At 42.3% G+C, this 19,220-nt stretch overlaps 1 protein-coding gene across 1 annotated transcript in view; it reads right to left on the bottom strand.

The window, feature by feature from the left end:
- The window catches only part of LMO3 (LIM domain only 3), an 89,375-nt gene extending 79,521 nt beyond the window's left edge, over nucleotides 1–9,854 (bottom strand). The window contains exon 1 of the mRNA XM_032221815.1: nucleotides 9,649–9,854. Within this exon, the coding sequence (XP_032077706.1) occupies nucleotides 9,649–9,854 (206 nt within the window). The remainder of the gene's footprint in view (nucleotides 1–9,648) is intronic.
- Nucleotides 9,855–19,220: the final 9,366 nt, after the last annotated feature.

The raw sequence follows: 19,220 nt of genomic DNA, 5'->3' as shown, positions 1-19,220 counted from the left end.
GTGGGAGGTTACTTTTATAGAAATGGATTGTAGCAACTGGATAGCAAAAACAAAAGTTGAGGTTGCAACTCTTGGTTTTGTATTCCACTTCACGGAAAGAGTCAGAATCACTGCTTTCCTTTCATTTTTTTTTATCTTGCACTCCTTTCTTTCCTGATCTTTATTCCCAATTTGTATTTTATACAACAATAAACTCCAATAAAACATTTTTTTTTAAAAAAAAAACCTCATCAATTTATCTGATTTACCAAGAATAATGGAATTTCTAGCTCGAAATTCCCCCAAGGGATTAAGAAGGATTCTCATCTCAATCTATAAAGTGGATGGGGCTGAAAAATAGTAACACGGTGAATTTCTTTGGCTGGGGATAGACTTGAACCTGGATCTTCCAATACCTTAACTGTGCCATTCCATATATATTACCAGCTGGATACTATGAAACTATATGATTGGGCAATGCAGGAGAAATTTGATCCACTATGGTTGAATCTCATTGGCTCAGTGGTGATCGGTGATTGAAACACATAAGGGAATATCGCTCCCGCTGCCTTGAGTCCAGAAGCAGTTCCATAGGTGGAAGGAGTAGACATTTTGGTGAGTTTTCGATGTTTAGCACTGTAAGAAGCCCCAGAATGCTCCCGAGTGAAGGAGTGGAACGTATGCCAGTTTGAACTGAGGTAACGGAATGTGAGGCAACTGGCAGTTGGAACAGAGTTCTTTTCAAGAGGGGAGGGGGGGGAGGTAGAATGTCTAACTCCATCAAAGCATGTTAATTACTGTATAAGAAATACTAATGATCTGATGGTCATTTTGAAAAATCCTTTTTTAGTGAGCACCTAGAAGCCAAGAGGAACATACGTGCTGAATTTCAAGTTTGTAGGCTTTACAGTTCTGGAGATTTTGTGATGAGGGAGTGGTATTTGGCTTTTATATATATAGAACATAAAAGAAGACATAATTTAACTTGACTGAGATATGGATGAGGAGCATTGTGATGGGTACACATTTTAATCCTTACGTTAGAACAAAATTGTTCCTGATAATTAGCAACTTATTTCTTTGCATCATTAGTGAAAGATTTTGGCCAATGCCCTTACTTTTATTCATGCTTCCAGAACTAATATTCAAATTTAACATAATTGTCCGTCAATAGCCACGCCGCTTTAAATGTTAACAGGGGTTTCCAAATATAAAAATGCACCTTAAAAAACATCTTCATTACAGAAAAAAATGAAGCACACGTAGGCAGCCGCAGCACACCTGAATGCTGTTTACAAACGTGTGATTCAGAGAGATGAAACAACATTTCTTGTGCAGACTTTTTAAATGATTTTAATGCAAAGCGAAGTGGAAACCAGCCTGAAGACATTTAAGTTGGGAAGTGTGCGAAAGGTTTGTTTTGATTTTCGTTTGTAATTATATTCTTAGCTATTGTATACATTCCTCCTAATAAAAGTATGAAAAGGACATTTGGAATTCAAATACCTCCTTCCCGAGATGACACCTATGAGGTTTTTTTAAAGTGAAAGGGGAAAAAAAAAATCTTCAAGATAACACCTGGCCATTAGTCAGAGGTAACAGATTGTATAGAAGTGGAAATATCGTACTTGTAAGAGGAATCGCTGCCAATCTGAATGACGGGGGAAAGATCAGCCTGTTAAACAAACATCCCTCATCTCCAGGGGGAGGGGGGGGAAAGATGTGTCAGTACTAGTACAGTGGTTCATAAATTAAATATTGTGATGTCTACACACCGAAGGGAATTGCTGGTTTTCTGCAGAACACTCCCCTCACCTCTGTGTTTCTGACATGGGGCTCAATATTTCTCTCTCTTTCTTTTTAACACTGTTTTAGCCAGCTAAAACCTAGCCCAGTGAATGCAAACCTTTTCGGCATCGAGTGCCAAAACAGGAACACGCACGTGGGCACCGGAACCTTGAAACCCGAAGACCAGCTGGTCGGCACGTTGGCAGCTGGTCTTCCAGTTTTCGGTGTGTGCAAAGACCAACTAGCTGGAGCACATATGCGCACCGGAAATTGGAAGATCAGCTGGCGATCTTCCCACAGTGTGTGCCACCCACAGAGAGGGCTTTGCATGCCACCTCTGGCATGCATGCCATAGCCGATCCATGGTTTTCTCTATTGCCTAATTGTTTTTCATCTACCACAACTTGACTCTGTCCAGAGATGTTGGGACAATCCCTTGCCAAGAATTTCTAGCTGTGAAATTGAGGAATTGGAGCAGTTGTGACAACCCACCTAGAGAAACCAAGTGGCAAAATAGCTCATCTCAACAACACAAGGCCTTTCAATTCTGTCCTCCTGTGATCAGCTGGAAAGGTAATGTCGGGATTTGCCCACAATCTCCTGCAATGCATCAGCAATCCAGGGTAGACAGAAAAGCATAGGTAGTCCTCAACTTACGACTGGTCACTTAGTCAATATTTGAAGTTATAACGAATCCCCTCGGGAGTATTAATGACTCAGTTCTGACGACCGTACAAGCAGTCTGCGTGTACGGCCGTATCAGGGGTGGTATTCACTTACCTTCCCTACCAGTTTGCAAATGTGAGTGTGCTGCCTCCGCGCATGCCCTCAGCCTTCCATGCATGTGCTTTTGGCTGAAAAAGGAGCCTAAATCGGATGCCATAGAGCCGGGGAGGGAGGGCGGGGCCACCCCCAATTTCCACTGCCAGTTTGGGCGAATTGAATACTACCTCTGGGCCGTATGCAGTGACTCATGGTCATATGATTTAGTTCTATGACAGTTTTAAAAAAAACCCATCATTTCCTTGCTATTTTCAGCAAAACTGGTCCATTGTCAACCACTGATTCACTTAATGACCAGGGCCTTTGCTTAAGAACCTCTGCACAAAAGTAAAATCAGGTCAGATGGGTGAACCATTTCACAACCGTCACAGCTTACAACTGTGACGGGGAGGCTCCATTATGGTTATAAGCTGAGGACCGCCCATACTCTACTAGAAACAGTTCCCGCCTATAAAACGTTAAGATCCCCATTTTACAAATTCGCAGCTGATAAAATATGTCTTGCTGAATGCTATTAGCCTTCCTCTTTTATTTTATCCAGTCCGGCACATCTTTAAAAAAAAATCTAATTCTGAATAATTTGAGTAAGACATATTAGCTTTAAAAAAAAAAAAGGATGGGGGGAGGGGGGAGATGACTCCCCATCCCTGATCTCTAAAATTGCACAACGTACCAGGGGAAGGGGAAGGGGGAGAAAGGAGAGGGAAGAACAGACAAGGGCAGGAAATGTGTTCTAAAATTGCAGTTCTTTCGACGTCTCACTTGGAGAAACAGAGATATCACAGGTTTTGGCTGTCAGTAAATGACAACTGAGGAGGAAGAGTGAAAACTACCCTGCCATTGGTGTCCACAGCTGTGGCTGCTTTTATCAAAAATGACAATAGCAGTGTCATGTCATAAATGCTGCCCATTTTCAATGGTGTGTAATATCACTATGCAAAGAGCCACGGCTTACTTTACTTTCCGGAGCATAAGGCTCACTTTTTCCCCCCTGAAAGAGGGTGGAAATGTCGGTATGTCTTATACACCGAATACGGCAATTTTTGGCCTCCAGAAAACCCACCCCGTGTGTCCCATTTTCTGCAAAAACGGGGTGCGTAGAGGGCTTGGGAGGCCTGCAGAGTGCTCCTGGGGGCCATGGAGGGCAAAAATTATTTTTTTAACCTTGTTTTCCTCTTCAAAATCTTGGTGCGTCTTATACTCCAGTGCATCTTATAGTCCGAAAAACACGGTATATGACAACGGTGCGATGCTGTTTTCATCACACGAACTGATTTGACTCTTTCGTAGTCATCCAAAGATCCCACCTCTCACCAGAGGATAGAATTAGATTTTTTTTTTAAAAAAAAGGAATTGCCTTCTTGTAGGATTTGAAGCAGAATACCATTTTCTCTCAAAGCACAGCCACCCTATGTGTTAATGGCAACACAGTTTAAAGATCATCTGCAGCAACCATCTTTAAGCATCTCAAGATGCTTACAACAAAAGAATAGATTCTTTAAAAGCCTATGAAGGGGGTGCAGGTATCCCCCCTTGACTTAGAAATATTAGTTTAGCCACCATTCAAAATTATGACAGCATTAAAAAAGGGACTTATGACTGATCCTCATACTTATGACCGTTGCAGTATCCCAACGTGTCCCATGATCAAAATTCAAGCGCTTGACAATTGGCATAGCAATAGCACTTAGACTTATATACTGCTTCATAGTGTTTTTTACAACCCTCTCTAAGCCAGTGGTTCCCAAACTTGGCAACTTTAAGACTTGTGGACTTCAACTCCCAGAATTCTCCAGCCAGCTGGCTGGAGAATTCTGGGAGTTGAAGTCCACAAGTCTTAAAGTTGCCAAGTTTAGGAACCACTGCTCTAAGCGGTTTATTCAGCCTATTGCCCCCAAGAATTTGGGGTCCTCATTTTACCCACCTCAGAAGGATGGAAGGCTGAGTCAACCTTGAACCTGGTGAGATTTGAACTGCCGAACTGCAGCTAGCAGTCAACTGAAGTAGCCTGCAGTACTGCACCATTTTGGCTCTTATGGCATGTCTTTATGATGATTGCAGTGTCTTGGGGTTACGAGACACAGATTTGATATGGATCTGTGACCTTCCCACCTGTCTTAAAGCCATTAGCAAAGTGCCCAAATTAGCAATAGCACTTATATAGCGCTTCACAGTGCTTTACAGCCCTCTCTAAGCGGTTTACACAGTCAGCATATTAATGTCCCCCACCCAACAATCCGGGTCCTCATTTTACTGACGATGGAAGGATGGAAGGCTGAATCAACCTTGAGCCTGTGAGAATCGAACTGCTGACGGTTGGCAGAATTAGCCTGCAATACTGCATTTTAACCACTGCACCACCACTGCTCTTGACGGAAAGTCAATGGGGGAAGCCGGATTTGCTTAACCACCATGAGATTCACTTAACAACCACAGCAAAATAGGCTGTAAAATTGGGTGTGACTCACTTAATGGCCCCCAGAAATTTCAGGCCTGAATATGGTGGCAAGTTAAAGACTGCCTGAACCTTGAACTTAACAACTTAACCTGAAGCTGATCATCAGTAGATGCAATTTATCCTTTAGATCCATATCAAATCAGCAACTCAGTAGGAAAGCTTATTTGCCTACAAAAGGGAACAACACATTTAATGACCTCCAAAATTAGCATTAAAAATGAGAGCTTTAAAAAAAAAAGAGTGGTTCATCGCATAGCTAAGTACATACGGATGTAATGAGGCAAATGACTATCTGCAATTACTTTAAATGCAACAACTGGAAGTTTACCATAAATAGCACGTCTAAGCATAAGCAACAGGGTGGGGGAGGGGGGAGCTCCTTAGCTAGATGAGTCACGGCGCAGTGGTTAGAGTGCAGTACTGCAGGCTACTTCTGCTGACTGCTGGCTGCCTGAAATTTGGCAGTTCGAATCTCACCAGGCTCAAGGTTGACTCAGCCTACCATCCTTCCGAGTTCAATAAAATGAGGATCCAGATTGTTGGGGGCAATAAGTTGACTCTGTAAACCGCTTACAGAGGGCTCTAAAACACTGGGAAGCGGTATATAAGTCTAAGTGCTATTGCTATATCAGAAAATGGGAATGTGGTGGCTCAGTGGCTAAGACGCTGAGCTTGTTGATCAGAAAGGTCAGCAGTTCAGCGGTTCAAATCCCTAGGCTGCGTGACGGAGTGAACTCCCGTTACTTCTGCCAACCTAGCAGTTCGAAAGCATGTAAAAATGCAAGTAGAAAAATAGGGACCACCTTTGGTGGGAAGGTAATAATGTTCCGTGCACCTTCGGCGTTTAGTCTGGCCACAGTGGTTAAGTGAATCGCTGCAATTTTAAGTTAGTAATACGGTAGTTAAGCGAATCGGGTTTCCCCGTTAACTTTGCTTGTCAGGAGATCGCAAAAGGTGATTACATGACCTTGGGACACGGCAACCATCGTAACTATGAACCAGTTGCACCAAGCGCCTGAATTTTGATCACGCGATCATGGAGTTGCTGCAAAGGGTCGCATCTGTGAAAAACGGCCCCAAGTCACTTTTTTTCAGTGCTGTTACAACTCTGAATGGTTACTAAATGAACTGTTGTAAGTTGAGGACTACCTGTAGTAGACACAGGCCTGGCCCCGGGAGGATAAGGAATAATTCTCCCCTCACTCTTTATCTGACCCTGTTAATTGAAAATGCTCGGGGTTGAACCTGGGAATTTTTGTATGCAAAACATGCGGTCTACTTTGAATAACCGTCATTTTCCCCAGCGGAATTCCTAGGCAATTATTTCATTTTCTATTAATGTTTCCCATGGGTTGCAGAACAATCAAGTTGCCATTTTATTTTGCTCCTTGCTTATGAGCTCACTACAGACAGTTGGCAGGTGAATTTTCTAAAGCTCAACTTGTTCCCCCCCCCCCCGAAATACCCTGTTTTCCCCAAAATAAGACCTCCCTGGATAATAAGCCCAATAGAGCCGAGGTGGCGCAGTGGTTAGAGTGCTGTACTGCAGGCCACTTCAGCTGACTGTTATCTGCAGTTCGGCTGTTGAAATCTCACCGGCTCAAGGTTGACTCAGCCTTCCATCCTTCCGAGGTGGGTAAAATGAGGACCCGGATTGTTGGGGGCGATATGCTGACTCTGTAAACCGCTTAGAGAGGGCTGAAAGCCCTATGAAGCGGTATATAAGTCTAACTGCTATTGCTATTGCTATTGAGTGCATGCGCTAAAATAAACCCTCCCCCAAAATATTGCGACACAGCAGCAGCCATGAGGTGACCACGCTCGCCATTTCCTGCGCCTCAAAAATAATAAGACCTCCCCGAAAATAAGGCCAAGTGCTTATTTCGTGGGTCAAAAGAAAATAAGAGTCTGTCTTATTTTCGGGGAGACAGGTAATCGAAGGTGTTATGAAGAAATTGATTGATCTTGGTACTTTTTTCTAGTCCATCTGGGTTCGTAAAATATGACATGCTTCCATCTTTTAATTGAACTTTGTCCAAATTAACAAGACTACCTATTTTCTTTGCACTCAACAAATTAAAACAAAGACAGAAAATAAGGCGAGGTAGGGTGGGGTAGGTGAGAATACCACATCCCTTTCTCCTCAGCTTTTGTCTTATTCCAATAATGGAAAGAAATTCCTTAAAGAATTACAAGTGGTCCTCGACTTACATCCATAACTAAGCCCAAAATTTCTTTTATGATCTTTTTTTTGCCACTGTTGTTAAGTGACTCACTGAAGTTGTTAAGGGAGTAACAGGGTTGTTAAGTGAATCTGCCTTCCCCACTGACTTTGCTTTTCAGAAGATTGGGAAAAGGGACCACTCGACCCAGGGACCTTGCAACCGTCATAAATAGGCCAAATGTTTGGATTTTGATCACGTGACTGTGAGGATGCTGCAGAGGTTGTTAAGTGTGAAAAACGGGCATGAGTCACTTTTGAACTTACATCGTTGTAAGTTCAAACAGTCACTGAATGAACTGTTGTTAAGTTGAGGACTATCTGTATTACCTCCGAGTTTGTCAAATGGCCAAATGTGAGATGCAAAGAACCAAAAATGACTTTAAGAAGAGACCAGACAGTACAGTTATAGAGACTAATCTGATTTTGAACTTAACAACGGCAGCAAGGTTGTTGGTGGCACAGTACTGGAAGAAGGAAGAATTGCCTACGATTCAAGAATGGACGTTAAAAGTAATAAACGTAGCAGAGAGGGCCAAAATCTCAGCATACTTGAAGGACTATTCAGATGAGAAATACAAGTTGGAATGGAGAAGATGGACTGATTATATTCAAAATAAATATTGGACTAAGAAATTTCAGTTAGTTTATGAATGAATGAACAAGGAATATTACAATTTACCTAAAGTTAGCTTAATAAAAGGGGAGTTAAAGTATAAGTGAAGGTACGATGCTAAAGTTAGTTTATGTTAGTGTATGATTGTTAAATGTTTATACCCTATATTTTGCTCTGGGAGGTTGGGGGGGAGGGTTGGAGAGGGCGCGGGGTTGGGGTGGAGGGAGGGAAGGGGAAATACTTATAAAGTCTATTAAAACTCTTTAATAAAAAAAAAAGAAGAGACAAAAAAAAGAAGAGAAAAGAAGAGTCCTGTGGACTTCAACTCCCAGAATTCCCCAGCCAGCAGCTGGCTGGGGAATTCTGGGAGTTGAAGTCCTGTGGACTTCAAGTCGCCAAGGTTGAGAAACACTGCTCCACTATGTTGTCTCAAAAACAGGTCTTTCTGTTTGACTTAAATATTCCCATCTGAATGTTGAGAGCAAACATGCTGATTATGTGTTACCATCTCTGACTGACACGAAAAATAATTTTGATGTGAACTGTCAGCGCTCAGCAGGATCAGCTGGGTAATAGCCAGCAATATCAGAAATGTTTGCATACAACATCACGTACTTATGCATCTCTGTATGAAGTGTTGCACGAGTCTTAAAGGAAAGCATGAAGAACTGTTTGTGGAACTTTAAAATGTGCAAAGGGGAAGGGATAAAACATTTCAAATTTTTGCTGAAATTAGAGTGTTTTTTTTAATGATCTTTGAGCGTGTTCTCCTATAAAACGAGGTGCCTTAGACAAATTCTAAAGATAAAAGGCAAGGTCTCTGCTAACCATAATTGCCACCATCATTGCTTCGGCAATGTTATCACTGCTTCGTCTTTTGGTAAAGACAAAACAGTTCATCCATGAATCCTCACAAGCTCTGAAAAGGCTCTTGTAATCATCAGATTCAGAAAATAAGCCTGCATTCTGCCCCATGTGTTTTTCTGGCTTGCATCTTTCCTTGATATTTGCAATTCTGGCTGTCAACCACCGCAAAGGAAAGTACCTTTTGTTTATACAGTTTGAACAAAGGTGATAGCTACACTTGACTGTTATTTAGGAAAATAAAATAAACAGGTCAGGAAATCTTAATGGCCCAAATTCTAACAACATTCACTGCAGAAAACTCGGGAGGGAAGAAGAGAAGGAGGAGTGGGATTTGAGCCCAAGAAATGTTACTTTTTAATTTACCGAATCAAGGATATATATTGATAGCAGTGTACTTGCAAAGCAAAGACTTATGGCAAATTAGGAAAGGATTTCCCCCCTGACTGTTTTACCTGTCGAGCTTCCCATCACCTGCACCCTTGGCCTGCACTGGGGATAGTTTTATTATGTAGTAACTATTGGCCTAGAGGGAAGGGAAAAAACAGGAATTGGACAGATTTTTAAGCAACTGTGCTAAATAGAGGTTGTCTACAAACGTATTCTACCACTAGTGTTAATAAAGTCATGGCAGAACACACTCATATCAACACAAAGCTACTCTAGCACATTTTAAAAAAAAAATCTCCCATTGAGTGGAATAGATGTGTGAAGGCATGGATTCAAATCGGTTTATAGACGATGCGCTGCCCCCCCCCCCCCGTTTGAAGCCACATTTGTATGCTTGCCATGGTGCATCCATCTGGCAAGGTATCCGTAGCAACAGTCAAAAATGGCCAGCTTCATTTGGGCTACACGACATGCGGTGCAAAGGAAGGGAACCAAACAGGGATGGGGGGGGGGAATTCAATTGGGTGCGTTGAAGAATGTCAGTCCTACCTTAGGTAGTCTCGGCGGCAGAGGATAAGGTTGGCTTTGGTGTACAAGGTAGAGCCCACTTCCCCCAAACGACAGTCACAGCAGGCACATTTCAGGCAGTCCTCATGCCAGTATTTGTCCAGGGCCTTGAGGAGATACCTGTCCTTGATCTTACGGTTGCAGCCAGCACAACCTTTCGGTTTGGTGTCTGGCTGGACAGAGAGCATTTGTATGCCTAAAAACAGAAGAATGAAGAAGAATTTACTTGGGATATTCAGGATGGACCTATGGCAAATTAGGAATTCTGCTGATCTTCCTTTGGTGAGCCTCAAAAGTTTCTCCCTTCCCATTTTATTGGTAGTCATCTTCACCGGCAGAAGAGCCTGAGAAAGATTCTTAGATTCTTAGACCAAAGACAGATCTGGCACCCTCTCCTTAGCAATAGCAGTTAGACTTATATACCGCTTCATAGGGCTTTCAGCCCTCTCTAAGCGGTTTACAGAGTCAGCATATTGCCCCCACAGTCTGGGTCTTCATTTTACCCACCTCGGAAGGATGGAAGGCTGAGTCAACCTTGAGCTGGTGAGATTTGAACCGCCGAACTGCAGCTAACAGTCAGCTGAAGTGGCTGCAGTACTGCACCCTAACCACTGCGCCACCTCGGCTCTCCTTCCAGAGAAGTCCACCAAAGCACCTGAGAACAATAATCTCCTTCCCACTGTTGTTTCCTAAGGTAAGGTAAAGGTTCCCCTTGCACAGGCGTGCTAGTCGTTCCCAACTCTAGGGGGCGGTGCTCATCTCAGTTTCAAAGCCGAAGAGCCAGCGTTGTCCAAAGACATCTCCGTGGCCATGTGGCTGGCATGACTAAATGCCGAAGGCGCACGGAACGCTGTTACCTTCCCACCAAAAGTGATCCCTATTTTTCTATTTACATTTTTTACGTGCTTTCAAACTGCTAGGTTGGCAGAAGCTGGTACAAGTAATGGGAGCTCACTCCGTTACGCAGCGCTAGGGATTTGAACCGCTGAACTGCTGACCTTTCTGATCAACAAGCTCAGCATCTTAGCCACTAAGCCACTGCATCCCTTTGTTGTTTCCTAGCATCTCCTAAATATAGATAGTCCTCAATTTAGAACTATGCATTTAATGACCAGTCACAATGGCAGTGAAAAAAGTGACTTATGACCATTTTTTACACTTACGGCCCTTGCAGCATCCCCATGGTGACATGATCAAAATTCAGACACTTGGCAACTGCTTCATATTTATGACAGTCCCGGGATCAAGTGATCATTGTTTGAGACCACCCGACAAGCAAAGTCAATGGGGAAGCCCGATTCACTTAGCATCCATGTTACTAACTTAACAACTGCAGCAATTTAGTTAACAACTGTGGCAGGAAAGGTCGCAAAATGGGGCAGAACTCACTTATCAACTGTCTCGTTTAGCAACAAAACGGGGGCTCAATTGCGGTCATAGGTTGAGGACTACATGTAGCAAAGTTCCATATTGTCATTGTGGTACATGAACCTGGGTTTGTCTAATGCTGGTTTGTCTTCATTAACCTGGGTTTGTCTAATGCTGGTTTAGAGTCATCAAAGTTGATGATCACTGCCAACTCTTGTGTCAATAAATCTCCCAAGTTAATTTTGTGCTCTATGACAAAAGGCTTCCTATTGTCCTCTCTGAAGGTATTATCCATAAATTTTCACTGGGTAACCCTGTCATTCTCCTACTACAAGAAAAAGAATCTTCTCTATCCACTCTCTATATACTAAAAGGTAACACACATATGTGCTACTTGTTCCCGACCCTAGGGGGCGGTGCTCATCTCCGTTTCAAAGCCGAAGAGCCAGCACTGTCCGAAGACATCTCCATGATCATGTGGCTGGCATGACTCAATGCCAAAGGCGCACAGAAGGCACACTGTCACCTTCCCACCAAAGATGGTTCCTATTTTTCTACTTGCGTCTTTACATGCTTTCGAATGCTAGGTTGGCAGAAGCTGGGACAAATAACAGGAGCTCACTCCCTTACGCGGTCGCCGAACTGGTGACCTTTCTGATCAACAAGCTGAGCGTCTTAGACACTGAGCCACCATGTCCCTCCTCTATATATTACACATAGTTTTATATGTTCCTGTTTGTCTTATAATTAAAGTTCATCTAAGCAAATTTTAATAGCATCCCTAAAAAGGATACCGTACTCTCCCATTTTTCTATCACGGTAAATTTTATTTAAAGTAGATGAACATTAAAATATTTGTGAGAATCAATATGGCATGCATACAAGCCATACATACAACACAGCACACAGCAGGACAAATATAACCACATGCCATTTGATTTCTAAAAGGACCTAAATGTCTATAAACATTGCAAATTAATAGATGTACAAAAAGGGAGAACCTTTTCCTTTTCACTTTTTCTACTTTGGTATTTCATTTTTTGTTAATTTTGTTCCATTCATCTTATTTTTCCTTCTATTAACATTATATATTATATATAGTTTTGACATTATTGTCTTTAAAATATCTTAATATTAACTACTTAGCTTAAGACCAAAACCTCTATTGTACAACAAATACTTTGCTGGTAGTCACAGTGGTTTTTTCCCCCAATGTTATATTCAACTCTGAATGAAAAAGCCAAATAATTTTAATGTTTTCAATATTATTATCCTACATTAGAATTGATAGAATTGCTTTTTTCCTCTTCTCTATTTTCAGTACATCTAAATAATAGAACGTTAGTAATCTTTAATTATAGTATATAGGTAATCCTTGTCTTACAATTGAGCCCAAAACTTCCAGAGCCTTGGTGGTGCAGTGGTTAGAGTGCAGTACTGCAGGCCACTTCTGCTGACTGCCGGCTGACAGCAATTTGGCAGTTCAAATCTCACCAGGCTCAAGGTTGACTCAGCCTTTCAACCTTCCGAGGTGGGTAAAATGAGGACCCAGATTGTTGAGGGGCAATAGGCTGACTCTGTAAACCGCTTAGAGATGGCTGTAAAGCACTGTGAAGCGGTATAGAAGTCTAAGTGCTTTTGCTAATGCTATTGATAAGCAAGGCAGTTGTTAAGTGAGTTTTGCCCCATTTTATGACCTTTTTACCACAGTTGTTAAGTGAATCAGTGTACTGCACCTCTAGCTTCCCCCATTGACTTTGCTTGTGGAAAGCTTTCTGGGATGGTTACAAATGGTGATCACATGACCCTGGGCCACGGCAACGGTCATAAACACCTGCCAGTTGCCAAGCGCCTGAATTTTGATTGTGGGGATGCTGCAACAATCGTAAATCACTTTTTTTCCCAATGCCGTTGTAACTTTGAACAGTCACTAAATGGTTGTAATTTGAGAACTACCCATATAAATATCACCATACTAAAATTAGGAGGGGGGAAACCCCAGAAAGAATATTCCAGAGTTTAATTCCCTCCTAACTATAGAATTCACTGGATCGCTTTAGGCCATCACGTTATGTATTGCAATGTTTTTCCTTTCGCGAAGCTGAGATGGGTGTGGCCTGCGTGTGACACATCCCGCCTCTGGGCCGCCAATTTGACACCCCTGCTTTGGGGGAACCATTATCCCTCAGCACACTATTATTATTGTTGTTGTTGTTGTTGTTGTTGTTGTTAATTTTTGGTGAGATTCACAGCCTTTGGGGCCGGTTAGTAGCTCAACAGCTCGAGTCCTAACCAAGGACCTAGGAACTGTTAAGGTAACATCAGAGGATATAAGCTGTTCCAAGTAGGGTGGTTTTTTGTAGAGTCAGAATGTTCAAGTCTGATAAATTTAGAATTTCCAAATAGCGAGGTAGCCCTTTGGGCTCCAATGGCTCCAATTACAATTGGGACAACACATGGTTTCTTTTTCCACAGTCGCTCAACTTCAATTTGCAAGTCCTGGTATTTTATGATTTTTTTTCTTGCTGCTTATCTTCAATTCGTGCATCTCCAGGTATTGCAATGTCAATGAACCAAACTTTTTTCTTTTCAACTATTGTTATGTCAGGTGTGTTCTGGGCCAAGTGCCTGTCAGGTCTGAATTCTGAAATCCCACAAGATCTTGACTTTCTCATTCTCTAAAACCTTCTGAACCTGATGTTCCCAGTGGTTTTTGCTGTACTCAAATCCAAACTTTTGGCACAATTTCCAGTGAATGATCGTAGCAACGCGGTCATGACGTTGTAGGTAGTCAAATAATAATAATAATAATAATAATAATAATAATAATAATCTGATGAAACTGTTGATCACATACTCAGCTGCTGTAAAAAAATCGCGCAGACTGATTATAAATTGCGGCACAATTCAGTAGCACAAATGATCCATTGGAATTTGTGCAAAAATTATAATATTAAAACAGCAACAAACTGGTGGGAACATCAGCCTGAAAAAGTCACCGAAAATCAGATGGTCAAGATCTTGTGGGATTTCCGTATACAAACCGACAAAATACTGGCGCATAATACACCAGACATCACACTGGTTGAGAAAAATAAGGTCACAATCATAGACATCGCAATACCAGGTGATAGCAGGGTCGCCGAGAAGGAACATGAAAAAATCGCAAGATACCAGGACTTAAAAATCGAAATTCAACGACTATGGCACAAACCAGCAGTGGTAATTCCAGTGGTAATTGGCACACTGGGTGCTATTCCAAAAGCACTGGAATTACATTTAAAACAGTTAAAAATTGACAAAATCACCATCAGTCAAATGCAAAAAGCCGCACTGCTTGGATCTGCACGCATATTACGAAAATACGTTACGATGTCCTAGGCCCCTGGGTGGGGCCCGACTAGTAACCAATGCCAAATCCGGCGAAACAACTGGCCGCTGTGATACAATTGTACAACAACAACAACAATAATAATAATAATAATAATAACAACAACAACAACAACAACATATAAGCAATCCATCATCCATTAAACAGTATGTCATCTAGGTACAAATATTTTGTGCAGTAACAATCATATTCATTATTTATCTATTCCAGTTTAATACCAATACCTTAAATATCTAATACTATAACAATCTTCTTCTTACCAGATTTAGCTCTATTAATTATATTAACTCTATTAATGCATTTTTACGCAGTTAATTTTACTTCTAATTCTTATATTTATTTTCTAATCATCGATGAAACAATTCCCATATAATAGTCAGTTTGTTCTTTCTCTTTAATTGCCAGTGTTAGTCTGTTCATTTCTGCACATTCTAATATTCTACCTTGTGGAATTGTGGTTACAGGGGTAAAATGGAGACATTTTACCTCAAACTCCCAGAGACAAGGAAAAATAGATGCAACAGATAAAATAAAACAAAGAGATTCATATATTATCTCCACCACACGACACCTAAATGCTAAAAGCACTTCACCATGATCATCTGAACTCTCAATAGGTAGGATCTAAAGATTGCCACCCATTGAAAACCTTTCCCGAATTTATCCAACCCAGCTTTTATAGCAGTACAGATGTATATTTTGTTACTGGCCAAGTAGAAGCCACAAATAATTTGCTGTAATAGGATTTGTTGTTTTCTTTAGGTTCAATCAGGCACACTTGGGGCATACATATTTTAAACAAAATCAGAGATGAGCATATAAACATCAATCCAATTGTATTTATTAATCAAACTTATATAGCTGCCCATCTCATCTGAGGAGATTCTGAATGGAGAACAACAGTTCTGATCAAAACAACCAATAAAAGCGAAAATATAAAATCTGTATTAATAAAATACCATAAATACCAGGCCTGAGGAGATAGCAAAGTCTTAAGGACTTTTGGGGATATAAAAAAGGATGGGCGTAATTTTGGGGAGGAAGAATATTCCACAAGACCTCTTTGGGCCCACCAAGTATCCCCAAGCAGACAGGGCCTGAAGCACATCTTCTCTGCCAGATCTAATGGAATAGGCCAGTGATGGCGAACCTTTTTCGCCTCGGGTGCCAAAACTACGATAGCATGCATGCACCCACCCCCATAATTTAATACCCCCTGCACCATGCTCCCTGCGCATGCGTGCGGGACCCCTCCACTGTCCCGTGCATGTGTGCATGGCTTTCTTGGAGTCTGGGGAGGGTGAAAACGGCCTCCCCCATCGCCCAGAGGCCAGAAACGGCCCATTTTCTGACTTCTGGTAGGCCTGGTAGGTCCGTTTTTTGCCCTCCCCAGGCTCCTTGCAGTGGGTATGATCCAACCATGACCAAGGGGGACAATTTGAGCTCCATTGATGTAGGACAGGGGTCAGCAAACTGTGGCTCTGGAGCCGCATGTGGCTCTTTCATCCCTGTACTGCGGCTCCCTGTCGCTAGTCAGCTCCACAATTGATAAGGCTTTTGGTTAGGACATGTAGAGGGAAAAGGACGCAGCACTAGGAGGAGACTCTATGGTGGGGGAACCAGACTTCCAGTCGGCTCCAGAATTGAACGGGGGGCTTCCGGTTAGGACCTTTGTGGCTCTTTGATTAAGATTGCTGACCCCTGATGTAGGAGAAGAAATGGCAGAACCTGGGAGTAGAGATAAAAGAGGGATCTGCCTTGAATCCCTACACAGACTCAAGCCGGACTAAGTCCAACCTCCCTTGAATTATATTAACTTTTATCTAACTCCAAGCAGCCGCTAACTATACATTGAGAAGATTCCTGTATATAGGCTGTTTAGCCATAAATCAGTTTCATTGGACCTGGTCCTTCACACTCCACTTTGCCACTGCTCCGACAGGAACACCAAATCCAGAGTGGGATCAGTGTCCCGAATTGAACTCTGGATGACCTGGGATCATGACTCTCAAGGAAGCCATGAACTTCTGAACTAGGTACTCCAGAGCCCATTTCCAGTGAAAGCAAATTAAAGTCCCCCGGAATTATAAATCTGGGGAACTCCACTGCCAAATTGAGAATGGAGTCAAGGATCCTGGGCAAGGAATTTGTTTGATTCTTAACAAGAGAATTTTCTCTGAGCCGGACCAGGTTGTTCCCAGGTTCCTAAAGAGGTTGAATGCATTCTCAAATGTATACTGCAAAGAACAGTAATGAAGAAGAGGAGGGGGGGGGAGATTACGACAGAAGGACCAGTTCTATCCCTTATATCAAAGGAATAGAGACTTAGCTGGAGACGAAGAAAGGAAATACAACCAATTGTTCTTGCTTTGAAATAATCAAAGATAGTTTTATTGAATATGCAAGCCTCATGGAGACATATTGACTTAACTCACCAATTATACTAATAATGCGGTTTATCTGGTTTTGGCTTAAGGTTTGGGGCAAGCCCAGTCACTGTTGATGGCTTAGCTCATGGTATGAATTCATCCAATTGTGATTAATTCAATAAACCGCAACTTAGTAAACAACGGCTTAACCCGACACATGACTTGAATGCCACCTCTGCAAACTTGCATGAGACAGAATTGTGCATCCTGAGATATATATTTTCCCCCCCCCCCAAAAAAAAACAAGTGGTGAAATTTATTTGGCTGCTACTCGTCAGAACTACTTGAAATAATAATCAGACCGAGCCAAAGCTATAGAGCACCTGTTCATATATGCAACAAAACTATCCACAGATGTAAATTGTGGTTAGCTGAGGGTTGAAAGCAGCTTCCATATTGTTAGGAGGCAAAATTACACATCTACATCACAGTAGAAACAATTTACAAAGTTGTTGTGGATGGCACAATGCTTAAATGAGAGTGTAGCACAGGGGTGTCAACCTCAAGGCCTGGGGACCAGATCCAGCCTGCGGGGTGCTTAGATCTGGCTGGTGGGGCCGCCTTAAAACAGTGAGGGATCGGCCCGCGGTGCCTCTGCCAGCAAAAACGGGCTCCACGTGGCCCTCCAGAACTCTGTTTTCACTGGCAGAGGGCTGCAGGAGGCTGTCGCAGCTGGAAACGGAGCTCGGGAGCCTGTTTTCGCTGGCAGAGCAATCAGGCTGCCACAAGTGCCCCCCCCGACATGAGTGACACCAAGCAGGCCACACCCACCCTGGCCCCTCGGGGTCAAACACAACCCTGATGCGGCACTCAATGAAATCGAGTTTGACACCCCTGGTGTAGCATGATGTCACATCTTTTCTATATGATGATGCATGAAAGTTGAAATTATACGTATTTTAATGCTATCAGAGTCAAAAATATATATTTTTTAGAAAAAGCCAGTCCTTATTTCCAAAAGATTGTATTTTACACGTGGCCACAAAGCTTTGATTGACAGGACAATAAAAGGTAAGGAGATCTTTTTTTGGTGTGACACTTGTCTTCTGGAATATCATTCTCCCCAGCCCTTCTGAAAGACCGTTAAAACTTGGCCCGAGGTTCCCATGGAAGCAGCCCATTAAATAATTGCATTGTGTATACACTCGTCCAGAATGCAGCCGCGCGAGCGATTGTGGGTGCACCTCGGTACACCCACGTTACACCTATCCTCCGCGAGCTGCACTGGTTACCGATCGGTCTCCGGATACGCTTCAAAGTGCTAGTCGTAACTTATAAAGCCCTTCATGGTATTGGACCTGGGTACTTGAGAGACCACCTGCTGCCAATTACCTCCCAAAAACCCGTTAGATCACACAGGGTCGGCCCTCCGGGTTCCGTCCACCAGCCAATGCTATCTAGCTACCACCCGGGGGAGGGCCTTCTCTGTGGCAGCTCCGGACCTTTGGAACGAACTCCCCGCAGAGATTCGGACCCTCACCTCTCTCCAGGCTTTCCGGAAAGCCGATAAAATCTGGCTGTTGGCAGGCCTGGAGTTCATGAGTTCCCCTCCCCTCTCGACCTGTGTGGCTGTGTGATTCTTGGTTATTTTAATCACTTGTATTGTGTTGTATGTTCCCTTTCCCCCTTTGAGTTGTTTGCCGCCCTGAGTCCCTCCCGGAAAAGGGCGGCATACAAATAAAATAAATCTAAATCTTGTGTATAAGCCCAGAATGAACTAACCCAGTTGTTGTTAAGAGTTTTCAACTGTTTTTAACTGTGTTTTAATATTTCTATTTTAATGATGTTGCTTGTTTGACTTGGTGTTTTAACTAGATATCCTGCCCAGAGTCACAATTGTGAGATGGGAGGTAATATAAATTTAATGAATCAATAAAATAAATTTAATAAATCGATAAAATAAATATTTTAAGTATCAGGGAGAGGCAGAGAAGCGAAAACAGGATATGAGCAAGTGCCATTTATAGACACAGTTTCCTTCAGCTGAGAATGCGGATATTATTAATTTAGCAGAACATAAAGTGAGTTTTTCCTTAAACCTACTTTTATTATTTTTAATACATCATTGATGTTGCTGCAAAATATATCAGTTAATGTTCCAGATTTTCTAGGAGTAAATTTTTTTGGCAAGTATTCCTGGGAAAATATGCAAATCCATATTTAATTCATGTGAGCCTGGCTGGTTTTGAATTATTATAAGAGGAAAGCTTACAAGATTGGGCCATATTTACTCACAGGCAAAATGGGTTTTATATCCTGATTCTAGTGTCAGCCAGAATCACGGTGTCCGTTCTTCAGGAGAGGGGCTTGGGGGGAAAAAAACCCTGAGGTTTGCCAAAGGTCAGACTGGCATCTGTCAGATTAAA

The sequence above is a fragment of the Thamnophis elegans genome, chromosome 7 (genome assembly GCF_009769535.1).
Source record: "Thamnophis elegans isolate rThaEle1 chromosome 7, rThaEle1.pri, whole genome shotgun sequence".
NCBI classification, from domain to species: domain Eukaryota; kingdom Metazoa; phylum Chordata; class Lepidosauria; order Squamata; family Colubridae; genus Thamnophis; species Thamnophis elegans.
The sequence above is the reverse complement of the archived record's forward strand: the minus strand, read 5'-3'. Positions and strand labels throughout refer to the sequence as shown.